At 37.0% G+C, this 19,533-nt stretch overlaps 1 protein-coding gene across 14 annotated transcripts in view; it reads right to left on the bottom strand.

Moving 5' to 3' along the window:
• The window catches only part of SNAP91 (synaptosome associated protein 91), a 159,440-nt gene that overhangs the window by 82,940 nt on the left and 56,967 nt on the right, over nucleotides 1–19,533 (bottom strand). For all 14 annotated transcript variants that reach the window (XM_032152208.2, XM_032152267.2, XM_032152218.2 and 11 more), the window contains exon 8: nucleotides 7,776–7,882. In XM_032152208.2, the coding sequence (XP_032008099.1) occupies nucleotides 7,776–7,882 (107 nt within the window). The remainder of the gene's footprint in view (nucleotides 1–7,775; nucleotides 7,883–19,533) is intronic.

Below are 19,533 nucleotides of genomic sequence, written 5' to 3'. Positions count from 1 at the left end.
CTTCCTGTGAGCCAAGCTGTAGTGATTGTTCTCTCTCTGCTGGATCTAGCCACCCAGCAAGTCTATCAGGCTCCAGGCTGGTACTGGGGGTTGTCTCACAGAGTCCTGTGATGAGAACTGTCTGTGGGTCTCTCAGCTATGGATACCAGCATCTGTTCTGGTGGAGGTGGCAGAAAACTCTGTGAGGGTTTTTAGCTTTGGTGGTTTAATGCACTATTTTTGTGCTGGTTGGCCTCCTGCCAGGAGGTGGCACTTTCTAGACAGGGTCAGCTGTGGTGGTATGGGGAGGAAGAGGTGGGAGGCAGGGCCCTGGAACTCCCAAGAGTATATGCCCCTTGTCTTCAGTTACCAGGGTAGGTAGGGAAGGACCACTGGGCAAGGGCAGGGCTAGGCATGTTTGAGTTCAGACTTTCCTTGGGCGGGTCTTGCTGCGGCTGCTGTGGGGGTTGGGGGTGAGGTTCCCAGGTCAACAGTTATGTTCCTAGGAGGATTATGACTGTCTCTACTGTGTCATGCAGGTTGTCAGGGAAGTGGGGGAAACCTGACAGTCACAGGCCTCACCCAGCTCCCATGCAATCCAAAAGACCAGTCTCACTCCCACTGTGCCCCCCAGCAACAGCACTGAATGTGTTTCCAGGCAGTGGGCAAGCAGGGCTGAGAACTTGCCCCAGGCTACCCACCTCCCAGCCGGGAAGGCAAATATGGCTTTTCTTCTTCCCCTGCCTGTGGTGTCTGCACACCAGATTCACACTCTTCCCCGAGTTCTGGCCAAGAGGCTTCTCAATCAGTTCAAATTGTTAAAACTCAAAAATTCAGCTGGAGATTTCTTTCTCCCTGTGGCCTTTTCCCAGTGCCTCTGGCCACCATCCTGAAGGACCCCTGTAAGGCCAGGCAAAAATGGCTTGCTAGGGGACCCAGTAAGCCCACAGGGATTTTTTTCACTGCTTCTTCTATCCCTGTATTTTGCTTGGCTTTCTAAATTGACTCGGTTCCAGGTAAGGTCAAAATCTTCTCCTGTTATCTAGGCCTACAGTTTCCCCAGTAGGGGTGTGTGTTCAGGGGCAGACGATCTCCCATTCCCACCTCCACAGTTTGGGCACTCACAGTATTTGGGGTGTCTCCTGGGCCATGTAGGAGCAATCTGCTTTCTTCGGGGGGTCTGTGGGTCATCTCAGGTTTCCTGATTTATTCCTGCAGTCGTTCTGGAGCAAAAATTCACAATGCGAGCCTCCATATGCTGCTCTGTCGGTTCAAGTTGGAGCTGTAATCTAGTCCTGCCTCCCATTCACCACGATCCCCTCTTCTCGTTGATTACATTTAGTTCTGCTCTGATTTTGGCTATTTGTTTCGTTCTGCTAGCTTTGGGATTAGTTTGTTCTTGTTTTTCTAGTTCCTTTATGTGTGATGTTAGTTTATCAATTTGAGATCTTTCTAACTTCTTGATGTAGGCATTTAGTGCTATAAACTTTCCTCGTAAAACTGCCTTTGCTGCCTCCCAGATATTTTAGTAGGCTGTGTCTGTTTTCATTTGTTTCAAAGAATGTTTTGATTTCTGCCTTAATTTTGTTGTTTACCCAATAGTCATTCAGGAACAAGTTGTTCAGTTTCCATGTAATTGTGTGGTTTTGAGAGTTCCTCTTGGTGTTGCTTTCTATTTTTATTCTACTGTGGTCTATGAATATACTTGTTATGATTTGATTTTTTTAATTTATTGAGATATGCTTTATGGCTGAGCATATGGTGGATCTTAGAGTATGTACCCTGTACAGGTGACAAGAACATATATTCTGTGGTTGTTGGGTGGAGTAGTCTGTAGATGTCTACCAGATCCAATCGGTCTAGTGTCAAATTTAAGTTCATAATTTCTTTGTTAGTTTTCTGCCTCAACGATCTGTCTAATGCTTTCAGTGGGGTGATGAAGTCCCTCATTATTGTTGTGTGGCTGTCTGTCTTTTATTAGGTCAAGAAGTACTTCTTTTATAAATCTAGGTGCTCCAATGTTGGGTGTGTATATATTTAGGACAGTTAAGTCTTTTTTCCCCCTAAACTCTCACCTCTGGCTGAATATTAAGTCTTCTTGTTAAACTGAACCCTTTATCATTATGTAATGCCCTTCTTTGTACTTTTTCTTTTTTTTTACTTTTGTTGGTTTTAAGTTTATTTTATCTGATACAAGAGCAACAATCTCTGTCCTTTTTTGTTTTCTGTTGGTATGATGGATCTTTTTTCATCCCTTTACTTTCAAGCTATGGGTGTCATTACATGAGATGGATGTACTGAAGACAGCAGAAGGTTGGGTCTTTTCTTTAATCCAACTTGCCACTCTGTGTCTTTTCAGTCGGGTGTTTGTACCATTTACATTCAAGGTTAGTATTCATATGTGAGGTTTCATTCCTGTCATGGCATTGTTAGTTGGTTGCTTTATAGTCTCAATTGTAAAGTTGCTTTGTAGGAACTATGGACTATGTACTTACATGTGTTTCTGTGGTAGCAGGTTTCTTTTGTTTCCAAGTTTAGAACTCCCTTAAGCACGTCTTTTAAGGCCAGTTGATTGGTAACACATTCCCTTAGCAACTGCTTGTCTGGGAAAGATTTTATTTCACCTTCACTTATGAAACTTAGTTTGGTGGGTTATGAAATTCTTAGTTGGAATTTCTTTTCTTTAAGAATGCTAAAAATAGGCTACCAATCTCTGGCTTGTAAAGTTTCTTTTGAGAAGTCTGCCATTAGCCTGATGAGGTTCCTTTTATAGGTGATTTGATCCTTTTGTCTAGCTGCCATTAAGATTTTTTCTTGTGTTGATCTTGGAAAGCCTGATGACTATGTGCCTTGGGATGGTCATCTTGTATAGTATCTTGTAGGGGTTCTCTGAATTTCTTGTATTCACATGTCAATCTCTCCAGCAAGACTGGGTAAATTTTTGTGGATTACAACCTCAAATATGTTTTCCAAGTTGCTCACTCTCTCTTCTCTCTCAGGAATGCCAATGAATTGTAGGTTTGGTTGCTTTACTTAATACCATATTTCTTGGAGGTTTTGTTCATTTTGTAAAATTCCTTTTTTCTTTATTTTTGTCTGACTGGGTTGATTCAAAGGACTGGTCTTCAAGCTCTGAAATTCTCTCCTCTCTATGATCTAGTCTGTCATTAAGGCTTCCAACTGCATTTTGAAATTCCTGTAGTGAACTTTTCAATTGTAGAAGTTCAGTTTAGTTCTTTTTAAATATAGCTATGTCATCTTTCATATCTTGGATCATTTTCCTGGCTTCCTTGGATTGGATTTCACCTTTCTCTTGGATCTTATTGAGCTTCCTTGCCATCCAGATTCTGGATCCTGTGTCTATAATTTCAGACATTTCAATGTGGTTAGGATCCATTGATAGGGAGCTAATGCCATCCTTTAGAGGTAAACAAAACACTGACTTTTTGCATCGCCTAAGTTCTTGAGCTGATTCCTTCTCATCTGAGGGAGCTGGCTTTTCTTTTTGTCAGTTTGCTTTTATTTGGATAGGGCTTTTTGTTTTTACATTCTTTTTTCCCTTAAGGGTTGACTGTGGTGAATGTTGCATATAGTTGATTGGTTTCATTTCTGAGTGCTGTCAGAGGGTCAGGGCTCTGTTCTAGGTTCTGAGGTTATAGATGGGTTCCTGCGGTGCGTTTCAGAGGTATTGCATGGTGAAACAATGTATTTTTGTTTGGTGGTGCAATTCAGGTTGCATTCTCGTAGATGGCTCTTCACAGTGACATCAGGGCCAGCAGATACACTCTTACTCAGCCAGGCACCTCTTATTTTTCAGTGTGTATGTGGCAGTGCTCTGGGGAGGGGAGGCAGGGGCCAAGAGATAACTCCCTGTCCAAGTTTGTTTCCAGGCCTTGGGCCTTGGTGCTGTCCCCTTCAAGTACTGGTGCTGCACCCATGTTTTCTTTGCCCAAATGGGGGCTTTGGCAGGCTGTGCTACCCTCTCCCTTTAGGGGTGGTCCCAGCTGAGAGATCATCAGGAGATCTCTAACTCTTGGGGGGCCCACTGTGCTTGTGAGAGTCAGAGCAGGTTGTGGGATATAACTACTAGCAGTCTGGTGTTGCAGTGGGTTGGGGTGAAGGATCCCTGGGCAGGGCAATGGTATCATGTGTACGCAAGTGGAAAAGTGCCTGTGGCCCAGGGTTTCCAGCCTGGCAGACAGCTGTCGGGCCCACTCAGCTTGTGGTCTTCTGACCCAACAGGTCTTCCTCCAGTGTCTGCCCTGGGAGCACCTTGACTGGCTAGACTTGTTCCAAGCCTTCTGCTCCCAGATCACTGAGCTGTTCCAGATGATGTGGGCTGCAGGGCTCCCTGGGAAAGAAGCTGTGGCTTTCAGGCCGCACCCTTCCCAGATGGGTCTTGTGAAGGGAGGGACACCCAGCTCCTACATTTGTACAAGAACCTGCACCAGCATAAGAACCTAAGTCACAGTCTTCTTTTTGTTCTGACGCTGGGGGCTCTTCCTCCACTCGAGTTCAGGCCATAGATCTCAGCAATATACTCGTGGGCAGTGTGCCTGAGTCCCAGGGAGTTGAAACCAGGCCTGCAGATTTGTCTTCTGGCCCCTCGGGGTCAAGCACTGGCTGTGCTGGGGGTGCTGGACTGCTTCCAGGCCACCAGCAAAACACTCAGGTAGGGAAGCGGGGGTTGCGCTGTGGATATCCTCCTGTGGGAGTGGCCAGGCAGGCAATCTTGGGAGAGGCCAGCAGGTGAGGGGGCATTCATCCTGGTCCTGCAGCAATGGCAGCTCCTGGCCAGTAGAGAACAGGAACTGCAGAGCAAGATGGAGAGCCTTGGGGGATGGGCACCTGTGGTCATGTTTTACTGCAGCTGGCATGTGGTGGCTCCGAGCAGGCTTCCCAGCTTCCTCCCTCTTAACTATGTTGAAGGCAACTGTGTTGCCTCTCTATTGATTTTCAGTATTTTCTCTCAAAAGATCTGTTGATCATGAGCATGATGATTCACTCGATATTTTGGTTCCTCTTGGTGGCAGAGGCATTTGCTAGCTTTGTCTAGTTGGCCATCTTCCTTCCCTCTCTGGAATTCACCTTCTAATGACTGAACTCTGGCTTTAGGAACAGTTTAGCCACTGATGCTTCCCTAAACCCACTTATATTATTAAAAATTAGGGAAATTATCAATTAAAGCAACCGCATTGTTTATTTGTACATTTTCACACCACTTTAGATGATCCATTTAAAAATATTAATATGAACAAATGAGGCATTTTTATGAGAATGACTCGCTGCCTACTGTGCTAAGAAGGCACTGAAAGAGGCATTTTTTTAAAATAAAAATATTATGGATCCCTAATACTGAAATCACTTCAGGAAAAGGTGATGTATTTCCATTAAATGGATAATTCTGTTCAAAGAGACAATTTAGGAATTCTTCCTCAACGTTGCTATTTTTATTGCTCTGGACTTCTGAACCACAATATCATTAGAGGATTGAAGTGTGTTACAGAAATCTCATCACTTTCTGTCTGCAAATATTCTGGGAGACGTAACTGCTATGATTCCAATATCTACCTTAGAATAGAAAACTAAGAATAACTTGGTTCTATAAAAGAGAAGAGTATTTAGCAGAAATATGTCTTACCTGTAAAAATTATTTTACAAAGTTTTACTTATCTGCCATAGGAGACTTAAGAATATAAGGCACAGTAAGTTTTCTGTACTTCAAGCAATTTAAGAAATTTGAATATTTCCATTGAACTTGTTCAACTACTTTACCTTTTCTTTAATACAATAAGAAACTTACTGTTACTGTTTCCCAAATAACCAATATATAAAGTTGTATTTTGAAAATCATATTCTAGAAGTCTTCTTAAGACTCTTCAGGTAAATGTTACTAACTATGGGAGAGCTATTGAGTACGAATCCATACCTAGACCACATGAGTACTATACAGTAGAGAGAGATTTGTACATTGGTTGAAAAATTTCCATACTAACCAATAATAACAAAACCACTCAACACTGCTATTCAAACATTGTGTGTTCAAATTATGAACAATGTGACTTAAATGTGAAAGAAAACACAAATGGTTATGATTGTCCCATTGTGATTTAATGTTTACTCTATTAAAAATAATTTTGTAAATTAGTATTCATTCTATGAAAAAGTCTTAATCATAATGTTCATATAAAAATAATTTTTAAATTTATTATCCAGTTATTTAAAGACAGACTCTTACAGTGACATCTGATTTTTGTATATCTCTTTCTCAATGGCCTCAGTTGGGCTTGTGCTAACATGAGGTATCAACAGACAAAAAGTAAAATTTTACATGTTAAAACAGAAGGAATTGACACATAAGTAGAACTTTTCTCATGGGAATCTTGAGCCCAGCCTTGTAATGCTGATTAGAGAAATGTGTACTCCAGACTGCCACATGCCAGCTCCTTACTTATATACAATAACAAATGAGAAACTGAGATGAATGTACACCAAGATTTAATGAAACAATAAAATAATCTGTTCTCGGTACTTAGGCATAGTGTATCTTTTCACAGAAAGAAATTAGGCAAATTTTACTAGATTAGGCTGATAATTACGGTTAAACCATGTCAGAATCATACCAAATACAAAAAATAACATCTGTATAGCAGCAAAAGAAAATATTTCAAGCAATTCTATCATTTCTTATAGACTACCAACATTGATAAACCCACGAGGAAAGAAACATGAATGTGCTTTAATATATATACAATTTACATAAGCTAATCTTTACCTTTTGTTTCCCTTATATTTAAAAAAGATTTTTATTCTAATTACATGTTGTATGGGTGAAAGTTCAACAATCAGCATTTTGTGATATTATTTTGGTCCCAGAATTTGCATGTGACAATTATTACTTCTATGAATAAAAGATTTTAAACACAATGCATGGACTAGAGTACTTCTTAAATTGTGTGTATAAAATGCTTGTTCTTGCAGTATACTCTCAAAATGACAAAAACAGCAAAAACATGGCATGAATGTCCCACATCCGCAGCACTGTATGGTTTGCTGCTGAGCCTTAGAACCTCTTTCATACAACATTCCAATCAGTTCCTAGTAATCAGTTAATTGACATGTAAGATAAAAACACAATTGTCATTCTTCCAAAGGACTATAATAACAATGTTATAATTTCCAATATCAGCATGAATCATTAATTGGATTTTATAAGAGAAGATACCAATTCACAGATAATTTCAGGAACACCAACTGCATAGTTACACAGGTATTCTAATCAAGTATAAAGATACATCCTGAAGAAACAATTTATAAACTTTATAAAACAAATTATGCTTTCTGTTTTATTTTTCATTGTGTATAAATCATTGTCAAAGTGAGAAAGGTCAGAATTTATGATTTATCATTTACATGCTAAGAGTAATAAACAGACTTTTCTAAAGACAAACCTAAGGTTCAATGAAAATAAAGGATTTTCTAAAAATTAAAGATAGCTATTAGGTGGAATGGAGGAATGGACCACCTTGCAAAGCAGCAAATTAGCTTATTATCCATGAAACTTTTATTTGAATGCAGAATGATCATCTGATTAGGATGGAGGAGTAGAGTACAGCTCTGAGTGAGAAGTTGGATGAGACGACTTCCAAAGTCACTTCCAACCTTAAAATACTGTGACTCTGAGGCACTTCCAACCCTAATACACTGTGACTCTCTTATATCTTCTATTATATACTCCAAATACACGAGCAAATATTTAAAAAATTATATTCCCAAGAAAACTTAATATTACTTACCTCTGCAACCTTGAGAAATTCAGACACTCGTGTCATTCTAGTTAGAAATCGTTTGTAAATTTCTAGAGCATCTTTACATTGTCCTTTCTTCATTTCAAAAAACTTTTCTAGAAAAGATAAAGAGATAAGCAATTTGAAAAGAGTATTATGTTCTATTTTTTTCTAAGCTTATGTTAAGATTACTACTTAAAACTTAATTAATGTTTGAATCAAAACACTTGGCAGTAAAACTTATATGAGGTATTAAGGCACCTAAACAAAGGGAACCTGAATAGATTAAGAAAAGTGTTATGTTCCAAGACAATCATCTGTCTCAAATAAAACAATTTAAATAATGAAAACAGAACTAAAGTAGAATAATATATGAATTGCCACAACTGGCTAAATTCATGTTCCATATATCCCAATATCCTGTCTTGGAAAAAAGCAGCAAATTCTTCCTCAGGATAATCTCAAAATTTATGACTGCGTTCTACAGAATCCTTATTTTCTTATTAGCTCACAATAAACTAATAATCTATAAATTATAAGGCAATAATCAATAAACCTTCCTGAATTAAAGAATTTAAGTTTTCTACACTAAGTTGATACTTGCTTTTATTGGTCATAAATTATTTCTTTCAAACATCATGATGTGGCTTTTATTTATAAAGCAGTAGACTTTTGTGAAAAAATTTGTTTTACTATATCTTTCATGACTTTCTAGTCTATTTATGTTCTCTTTCTCAACCTTTAGCTTTCTAGACAGAAAAATGGAAGCTTATTTTGCTGTTCTCTTTCACACTCTCAAGACTAGAATTCAGTCATTAGGGAACTACAGCTCCATTACACTTGCAATATGAGAGTATAATTTGTACACACATGCTTTGAAGAAAACCAGTACTTCATCAGTGTTTTAATCAGTTATTCATTGATCATTCAGTCAATAATTATTGACACTGCAGATGGAGACACAGCAGGCTATGTCTGTCTACAGTAGTTCCCAGGCAACTCTGGATTATACCTGATGGCCTAGCATCTTCTTTATAAGTTCATTATTTTATATTTGCACATGGTTTAACATATGCTATTTTTTCAGTATTTTTAAAAATTTATATATATATTTATTATGTTTTAAGTTCTAGGGTACATGTGCACAACGTGCAGGTTTGTTACATATGTATACATGTGCCATGTTGGTGTGCTGCACCCATTAACTCATCATTTACATTAGGTATATCTCCTAATGCTATCCCTCCTGCCTCCCCCCACCCCACAACAGGCCCTGGTGTGTGATGTTCCCCTTCCTGTGTCCAAGTGTTCTCATTGTTCAATTCCCACCTAAGAGTGAGAACATGCAGTGTTTGGTTTTTTGTCCTTGTGAGAATTTGCAGAGAATGATGGTTTCCAGCTTCATCCATGTCCCTACAAAGGACATGAACTCATCATTTTTTATGGCTGCATAGTATTCCATGGTGTATATGTGCCACATTTTCTTAATCTAGTCTATCATTGTTGGACATTTGGGTTAGTTCCAAGTCTTTGCTATTGTGAATAGTGCCACAATAAACATGCATGTGTATGTGTCTTTATAGCAGCATGATTTATAATCTTTTGGGTATATACCCAGTAATGGGATGGCTGGGTCAAATGGTATTTCTAGTTCTAGATCCCCGAGGAATTGCCACACTGTCTTCTGCAATGGTTGAACTAGTTTACAGTTCCACCAACAGTGTAAAAGTGTTCCTATTTCTCCACATCCTCTCCAGCACCTGTTGTTTCCTGACTTTTTAATGATGGCCATTCTAACTGGTGTGAGATGGTATCTCATTGTGGTTTTGATTTGTATTTCTCTGATGGCCAGTGATGATGAGCATTTTTTCTTGTGTCTGCTGGCTGCATAAATGTCTTCTTTTGAGAAGTGTCTGTTCATATCCTTTGCCCACTTTTTGATGGGGTTGTTTTTTTCTTGTAAATTTGTTTGAGTTCATTGTAGATTCTGGATATTAGCCCTTTGTCAGATGAGTAGATTGCAAAAATTTTCTCCCATTCTGTAGGTTGCCTGTTCACTCTGATGGTGGTTTCTTTTGCTGTGCAGAAGCTCTTTAGTTTAATTAGATCCCATTTGTCAATTTTGGCTTTTGTTGCCATTGCTTTTGGTGTTTTAGACATGAAGTCCTTGCCCATCCTATGTCCTAAATGATATTGCCTAAGTTTTCTTCTAGGATTTTCATGGTTTTAGGTCTAACATTTAAGTCTTTAATCCATCTTGAATTAATTTTTGTATAAAGTGTAAGGAAGGGATCCAGTTTCAGCTTTCTACATATGGCTAGCCAGTTTTCCCAGCACAATTTGTTAAATAGGGAATCCTTTCCCCATTTCTTGTTTTTGTCAGGTTTGTCAAAGATCAGATAGTTGTAGATGTGTGGTATTATTTCTGAGGGCTCTGTTCTGTTCCATTGGTCTATATCTCTGTTTTGGTACCAGTACCATGCTGTTTTGGTTACATATGCTATTTTAATATTCTCTCATACTTGAGAGTTATTTCATTCAGCATGTAATTTTACTACCTCAGAAGTATTTTTAATTTTCTTAAGGGAAGTTTAATAATATATAATTACACAAAGAACTAATGATCAAGAGCAGTTACTCATTACCTTCTGTTGACAGTCTTTGGGTAATTTTACTTTTTACATGGACCTCCCCTGCAGGGTATTTAAGGGAAGCACAAAGATCAAGAAAACAAACACATACTGTTTCCTACTTGCTAGGAGTTTAGGGAAAAGACAGTCTTTTAAAAAATGACCAAATCTAAGGATACTTTCTTTATCCACTCTGTCCTGTTTTCTAATGCAATGGATAAACTCACGGTGCTATAAGAGGAAAGTCTTTTCTTGTTAAGAAATTTGAAAATAAGGATTTATTCTGGCAAAACATACTTTTTGTTCTCTCTTTTTACAACAATCTTCATATAAATAATTTCAAATACCCAAATTACTTCTCTTTAGTATAATCTGAGTTTATATCTTTGCATCTGATCTTCAGCAATAATATAAAAAAAATCAAGCGGAATATCTCAATTTCCTTTTAGAATCAGTGACCAAAATTTTAACCAATTTTTTTTCTGTCTCCTCTGGATACTTTTAAAATTGTTTGTATCCTTCATGATAATTTAGGACTCAGCAATGAAAAGCACTCAATCATTGTGGATTTAGGTTATAATCTCATAACTGTTTCTATAATAGTGGCATTGACAAGGAAAGGCAACATGTTCTATTTCACTGACACAGGCACAGCTAATGAGGCTCCCCTGTCCAGACCAGTGCAGGGCCTAGGGAAATCAGCACTTTTACAGAGGGGATTGGTCATCCAAAAATGAGCCTCTACCTTTCTTTCACAGTAAAGGTAACATATGTTAATTTTCATTATTTGAAATGATCAAATTTGATGTTTGTAACATGAACCTTTGTAAAGCTGTGATAAATTACCCTTGTCATACTAGTATTAACTTTTGAAGGATAATTGTCCTAGGAAAGAAACCAAATGGAAAAGATTATCATCTCTGAAAGACAAACTGAGAGTTTCTACATAAGATATTACTAATGACCATTAGTCAGGGAGACAGCTTACTCACAAGTCAGAGTTTCATTATAGCAATAAAGCATTTGTGAAGATTTATAGCACCAATATTAATTCCAATATTAGGTGTAAAGTATTGGTCATGAAATCCTTGATTAAAATTAACCCACAACATATTCATAAGGTTAACTCCTAGCACTATCAGGTAAACAAATGAAAAAACACACCTGCCTCAAAATTTATCTAATTAGGTGAATATGCCAAAATGTGTGAATTCAAAATGCTAGTCTGAACATTGGGGAGTGGTTCTAATACAATGATTCCCAAACTAAAGTCCCTAAACCACCAGGAACAGCATGACTTTGGCCCTTATCAGGAATGCAAATTCTCAGGCCCCACCTCAGACTTACTGAATTAGAAACTCTGGGTAACAGGTTCAGCAACCTGGGCTTTAACGAGTTCTCCAGATATTCTTGAGGAAAGTCCTTGAACACTGCTTAAAGTACTTTTTCCTTGTCTTCTGCAAATGGAACTTTACCATAGTGACTATGCACAAGGGAAAGGGATATATCGTGACTTATTTTTTTTTAGAAAAATACTTCTTTAAAGAGTAGTTTTAGGCTTACAACAAAATTAAACAGAAGTTACAGAGATTTCCCATATTTTCCCTGATTCTAAACATGCACAGCCTCCCCCATTATCAACACCTCCAAAAAGAGTGCCATATTAGTTACAACTGATGAACCTACATTGAACGTCATTATCACCCCAAGTCCATAGCATACATTACTGTTCACTCCTGGTGTTGTACATTCTATGAGTTTGGACAAATGTATAATGACATGAATCCACCATTTTAGTATCATAGAGTATTTTCACTGTCCTAAAAATCTGGCCAGGCATGGTGGCTCATGCCTATAATCCCAGTACTGTGGGAGGCTGAGGCGGGAAGATTGCTTGAACATGGGAGTTTGAGACCAGCTTGGGCAACATAGCAAGCCCCTATGTCTACAAAAAAGAAAAAAAATTCAAAAATTAGCCAGGAGTGGTGGTGCCTGTCTGTAATCCCAGCTACTCGGGAGGCTGGGGCAGGAGAATCACTTGAGCCCAGGAGGTCAAGGCTGCAGTGAGCTGTGTTTGTGCCACTGCACTCCAGTCTGGGAGACAGAATGAGACCTCCACTAAACACCAATGATCTTTTCTATTGTCTTCATAGCTTTGCCTTTTGTAGAATGTCAGCTGAAAACATGCCTTTTCAGACTGGCTTCACTTAGTAATATGCATTTAAGATTCCTTCATGCCTTTTCATGGATTGATAGTGCATTTCCTTTTAGCACAGAATAATATCTGCATATCTTTGTTGGTGAGGTATCAAAGTTTTTAGCCCATTTTTAATTGGGTTGCTTTATTATTTTTTAGTTCTAAGAGTTCTTCGCACATTTTGGACAACAGTCCTTTATCAGATGTGGTTTTTTGCAAATATTGTCTTCCAGTGTGTGGCACATCTTACCCTTTTCTTGACACTGTCTTTTTATGGAGCAGAAGTTTTTAATTGTAATAAAGTCCAGCTCATCAATTATTTCTTTCATGGATCACGCCTCTGATGTTGTATCTAAAAAGTCACCACCATATCCAACGTTATTTAGGTTTTCTCCTATGTTACCTTCTAGGATGTTTACAGTTTTGCGTTTTACATTTAGGTCTATGATCCATTTTGAGTTAATATTTGTAAAGGGTATAAGGTCTGTGTCCAGATTAATTTTTTTGGTGTATGAATGTCCAGTTGTTCCAGCACCATTTGTTCAAAAGATTGTCTTTGCTCCTTTATTATAGATCAGGTTATATTAATAGGGGTTGATTTCTGGGCTCTCTATTCTGTTCCACTGATCTATTTGTCTATTCTTTTGCCAATACCACAATATCTTGATTATTGTAGCATTACAGTAGGTTTTAAAGTGGGATAGTTCAGTCCTTCAACTTTGTTCTTCTTCAACAATATTGTGTTGGCTATTCTGGGTCTTTTACCTGATAGAATCAGTTTGTCAATATCCATAGTTACTTGCTGAAATACTGAATACTATTGCAATGAATCTATAGATCATGTTGTAAAGAACTGACATATTCACAATATTGAACCTTCTTATCCATGAACATGGAACATCTCTCCATTTATTAGTTGTTTGATTTCTTTCATAAGAGTTTTATAGTTTTCCTCATATAGATCTTAGAGACATTTTGTTAAGTTTATACCTAAGTATTTCATTTTAGGGAGTGCTGATGTTAATGGCATTGTGTTTTTAAATTCAAATTCTGCTTGTTCATTGCTAGTATATCAGAAAGCAACTGACTTTTGTACATTAACCATTTTTTCTTGCAAGTTTGCTATAATTGCTTATTAGTTCCAGAAGTTTTTTTTGTTGATTCTTTTGGATTTTCTACAATAGATGGTCATATAATCTGGGAACAAAGAAGTCTTATTGCTCCATCCCAAATCTGTATACCTTTCATCTCCGTTTCTTGTCTTACTGCATTGGCTAGAACTTCTAGTATGATGGTGAAAAGCAGTGGTGAGAGGGGACACTTTGCCTTCCTCCTGATCTTACTGAGAAAGCTTCTAGCTTTTTCACCATTAAATATGATGTTAGCTATTAAGTTTTTTGTACATATTCTTTATCAAGTTGATGAAGTTCCCCCTCTATTCCTAGTTCACTGATGATTTTTATCATGAATGGGTGTTGGATTTCATCAAATGTTTTTCTTGTATCTACTGACATGATATGAGTTTTCTCTTTTAGCTTATTGATGTGGCAGATTATATTAATTGATTTTCAAATGTTGAACCAGCTTTGCATACCTGGGTAAATCCCCTTGGTCATGGTTTAGAATTCTTTTTATACATTGTTGGATTTAATTTGCTAATATCTTGTCAAGGATTTTTCAACTATGTTCATGAGAGATATTGGTCTGTAATTTCCTTTTCTTTTTTAATTTTAAATAAAATTTACTGATATTATTTATATATAATATATTACATTCATTTAAGGTGTAGATTTTATGTGTCTTGACAGTTATATGCAACATCAATTACTGTCACAAGCAAGGTACATGTCAGTCCATTTTCTGCTATCATGGAATACCGCACACTAGATAATTTGTAAAGAAAGATTTATTTGGCTCACAGTTCTTGTGGCTGGAAGTCCAACCAAGATCAAGGGGCTGTATCTAATAAGGGCCTTCTTGCTGCATCATAACACGTCAGAAGGTATCACGTGGTGAGAGAATGCATGCCTGACAAAAGTCACCTCTTAAAAGTTTCACCTCTTAATACCATCACAATGCCAATTAAATTCCAATATGAGTTTTGGAGGGAGCATTCAAACCATAGCAGTACAGAACATTTTTATTACTCTCAAAAAATTTCTTGTGTCCCTTTGCAGTTCTTTCCTTCCTCCACTCTGAACCATGGGTAACCACTGGTCTCCTTTCTGTCACTGTAAGTTAGTTTGCATTTTCTAAAATTTTATGTAAATAGCCATACATTATGCACTCTCTTTTCTTTGGCTTCTTTGAACCTAATGATTTTGAAATTCATTTATGTTATTAAATAAATGTAACAGTTAATTCCTTTTTATTGTTGAATAGCATTGTATAATATGTATACCTCTTATTTTGTTATTATCTATGTACCTATTAATGAATATTTAGTTTCTTCATGGTTTTTCTATTATGAACATTTTTGAACATTCATGTGCTAGTCCTTGTATGGATACTGGTTTTTATTTCCCTTGGGTAAGTATACAGGATACGATCCTAGTGGGTCATAAGTTAGGTGTACGTTTAACTTTTTAAGTAAAACAGTAAATGTAAAATGGTAAAATCATTTGACGTTTTACCATTTTACATTTCTATCAGATGTGTATAGGAGTTCCAGTTACTGTACATCCTCACTAATACTTGATACCACCAGTAGTTTTAATTTTAGTTGAGTCTAGTAGGTCCAAGAGGTATCTCACTGTGATTTTAGTTTACATTTCCTCAGTAACCAATGACATTGATAATTTTTATATGCTTATTAGCCATTTTATATCTTCTTTTGTAAAGTGTCTGTTCAAATCTTTTGTACATTATAAAAATTGAGTTGTCTTCATTACTGAGTTCTTTATATGTTCTTGATAGGCGTCCCTAAAACATAAATACATATACTTTCTCCTCCTCTGTGACTTGTATTTTCATTAATGATGTCTTTTGAGGAGCATGAGTAATTTTGATGAAGTCTAACTTGTTAACTTTCTCTTTTATAGTTTGTGTTTTCTGTATTTTAATTAAGAAATCTTTGCCTAGTCCTTGTTTTCTTCTAGAAGATTTTTAGTTTTAACCTTTATATTTAGGCCAGTAATTCTTTTGATTTCACTTCTAGGCCTGCTGTGAGGCATATTATCTACTACTGAATAGCAAATTACTCCAAAATTTAGCAGTTAAAGCAACAAATAAATTTCTGGACTCACACAGCTTATAAGTCATGAATTTGGAAGTAGCTTAGCTGGATGATTCTGGCTCAGGACCTCAAGAAGTTACAGTCAAACTGCTGGCCATGCCTGTAGCCCTCAGTGGTCTGGGGCCAAAGGTTCTGCTTGTAGGGTGGCTCACTCACATACCTGTTGACAGAAGGTCTCAGTTTCTTGCTGTATGGAACTCTCTACAAGGCTGTCTGAGTGTCCTCACAACTTTACTGTTGGCTTTCCCTAGAGCAAATGATCTAAGCAAGAACTAGTGAGGAAGAAATCAAGGTGTCTCTTATAAGTTAGTGTCAAAGCTTCACACCATTGCTTCAGTTTCATTCTATTCATTAGAAGTGAGTCTCTAAGTCCATCTCACGTTGAAGATGACAGGAGTTAGTTTATACCTTTTTTTTTTTTTTTGAGGTAAAATCTCCCTTTGTTGCCCAGGCTAGAGTACAGCAGTATAATCTTGGCTCACTGCAACCTCTGCCTCCCAGCTCAAGTGATTCTCCTGCCTTAGCCTCCCTAGTAGTTGGGACTACAGGCATGTGCCACCATGCCTGGCTTTTTTTTTTTTTTTTTTTCGTATTTTTAGTAGAGATGGGGTTTCACCATGTTGGCCAGGCTGGTCTTGAATTCTTGACCTCAAGTGATTTGCCAACCTTGGCCTCCCAAACTGTTGGGATTATAGGTGTGAGCCACCACGCCCAGCCAATTCATACCTTTTTAGGGGATGAGTATCAAAGAATTTGTAGGCATATTTTGAACAACTAATTGAGATAAAGTTCAAAGTTCATTTTTTCCCATGTGGATATCCAGTTGTTCTACTATAATTTGTTGAAAATATTTTTTTTTTTTACCCCATAGCTGGCATTATGAGTTCTACTTTCTTTTCAGATGAATATTATTCATGGTTATATTTCAAAAGCAAACTGAATTTTTTAAGTCAAGCCTACAGCAAAAGGTTATTAAAAATACATAAATGAAAAATTCAAATCATGGTATTAATTCTAATAATGTACTTTCTGTAGTTTGCATTTTCAATTTGCAATTGCAATAGTTAATACAATCTTCGGACATTAATATTGGAAGACATCTAAGACATTAGCTAATTTACCTCAGTTGTTTTATGAATATTGAAGCAGAAGTGTTAGAAGACTAAATGAATGGTTCAGGACATAATACAAGATATAGGCAGATCTGAGAATATTAGCTATTTAATAGCCTGGCTTGGTAATCTAATAGTCAAATTAATTTTTTTTTGAGATGGAGTCTCACTCTTGTTGCCCAGGCTGGAGTGCAGTGGCACAATCTCAGCTCACTGCAACCTCCACCTCCTGGTTCAAGCAATCCTCTTGCCTCAGCCTCTTGAGCAGCTGGGATTACAGGTGCCCACCACCACACTCAGCTAATTTTTGTATTTTTAGTAGAGATGGGGTTTCACCATCTTGGCCAGGCTGGTCTCGAACTCCTGACTTCAAGTGATCTGCCCCCTTTGGCATCCCAAAGTGCTGGGATTACAGGTGTGAGCCATTGTGCCTGGCCACTTTCCTTTTCTTGTAGTGTCTTTGGTTTTGATGTTAAGGTAATGTTGGCCTCATAAAAGGAGTTAAGAAGAATCTTCTCTATTTCTATCTTCTGGAAGAGACTGTAAAGAATTGGTATAATTTCTCACTTAAATGCTTGGTAGAATTCACCAGTAAATCCATGTGGGCCTGATGTTTTTTGTTTTCAAAGGCTATTAATTATTGACTAAGTATCTTTAATAGATAGAGGCCTATCCAGGTTGTCTATTTCTTTCTGTGTGAGTTCAGACAGATTGTATCTTTCAAGGAGTTGGTCCATTTCATTTGGTTATCAAATTTCTGGGCATACAGCTGTTCATAACATTCTCTTATCTTTTTAATATCCATAAGATCTGTAGTGGTCTCCCCTCTTTAATTTCTGTTATCAGTAATTTGTGTCCTCTTTTTTTTCTTAGTCTGGCTAGAGACTTATTGATTTTATTGATCTTTTCAAAGAACCAGCTTTTGGTTTCATCATTTTTTTTTCTATTTCCTGTTTTCAATTTCATTGATTTATGCTCTAATTCTTATTATTTATTTTCTTCCATTTACTTTGAATAGTTTTCTTTTTCTTGTTTCCCAAGGTGGAAGCTTAGGTGACTGACTTTAGATCTTTCTTCTTTTCTAGTATATGCATTCAATATTACAAATTTCCCTATAAGCACTGCTTTCAATGCATCCTACACATTCTGATAAGGTGTATTTTCAGTGTCATTTAGTTCAAAATATTCTTACATTTCTCTTGAGCTTTCTTCTTTGACCCATGTGTTATTTAGAAGTGTGTTTAATCTCCACCTACTCTGAGATTTTCCAGTTATTTTTATTATTTTTAGTTTAATTCCATTGTGATCTGAGAGCAGATGGTTGTATGATTCCTATTATTTTAAATTTGTCAAGATGTGTTCTATGGTTCAGATTGTGGTCCCTACTGGTGAATGTTCTATGCAAGCTTCAGAAGAATGTGCATTCTGCTGTTTTTAGATCAAGTAGTCTATATAGATGTATGTCCATTATATCTAGTTGATGGTGTTGTTGAGTTCAACTTCATCCCTACTGATTTTCTGCCTGCTGAATCTGTCCATTACTGATAGAGGGGGTTGAAGATCCAACTCTGTCAGTAGATTCATCTATTTCTCCTTGCAGTTCTAGCAGTTTTTGCCACACATACTTGTTGATTATCTGCTGTTAGGTGCATATACATTACGGACTGTTGCATCTGTTTGAAAAAATTGACCCCTTTATCATTAGAAAATGTCCTTCTTTATCTTTGATAACTGTCCTTGCTTTGAAGTCTGCCATGTCTGGAAATTAATATAACTACTCTTGCTTTATTTTGATTAGTGTTAGCATGGTGTATTTTTCTCCATCTCTCTACTCCTAATTTATGTGTGTCTTTATATTTAAAGTAGATTTTCTATAGACAACATATAGTTGGGTCTTGTTTTTAGATCTACTCTGGTAATCTCTGTCTTAATGGATGCATTTAGACCACTGAGGTTAAAGTGATTTTTGGTATAGCTGGATTAGTATCTACCATATTTGTTACTATTTTCTATTTGTTGCCTTTGTTCTTTGTTCCTATTTTTGTCTTCCACTCTTTTTCTACCCTTTGTGGTTTAAACGAGCATTTTATAAGATTCCATTTTCTCTCCTTTCTTAGCATATCAATTACACTTCTTTTTTACTTTGTTAGTGGTTGCCATAGAGTTTGCTATGTACATTTACGACTAATCCAAGGCCACTTTCAAATAACACCATAATGCTTCACTGATAGTGTATCTTATAATAACAAAACATCTGAATTCCTCCCTACTATCCCTTGTATTATTGCTGTCATTCATTTCACCTATATATAAGCATATATGTATATATTTGATAAATACATAAACATATATTATTGCTATTATTATTTTGAACAAACTGTTGTCTGTTAGGTCAACTAAGAATAAGGGAAATAAAAGTTTTTATTTTACCTTCACTCACTCTTCTTTTGATATTCTTCCTTTCTTTATGTAGACCCAAGTTTCTGACCCATATAATTTTCCTTCTCCCTACAGAAATTCTTTTAGCATTTTTTGCAAATGCAGATCTACTGGCAATAAATTCTTTCCAGTTGTGTTTGACTGAGAAAGTCTT

This window comes from Hylobates moloch, unplaced genomic scaffold, assembly GCF_009828535.3.
Source record: "Hylobates moloch isolate HMO894 unplaced genomic scaffold, HMol_V3 SCAFFOLD_2, whole genome shotgun sequence".
Lineage (NCBI taxonomy): Eukaryota > Metazoa > Chordata > Mammalia > Primates > Hylobatidae > Hylobates > Hylobates moloch.
This window is presented reverse-complemented; position numbering and strand designations above follow the sequence as displayed.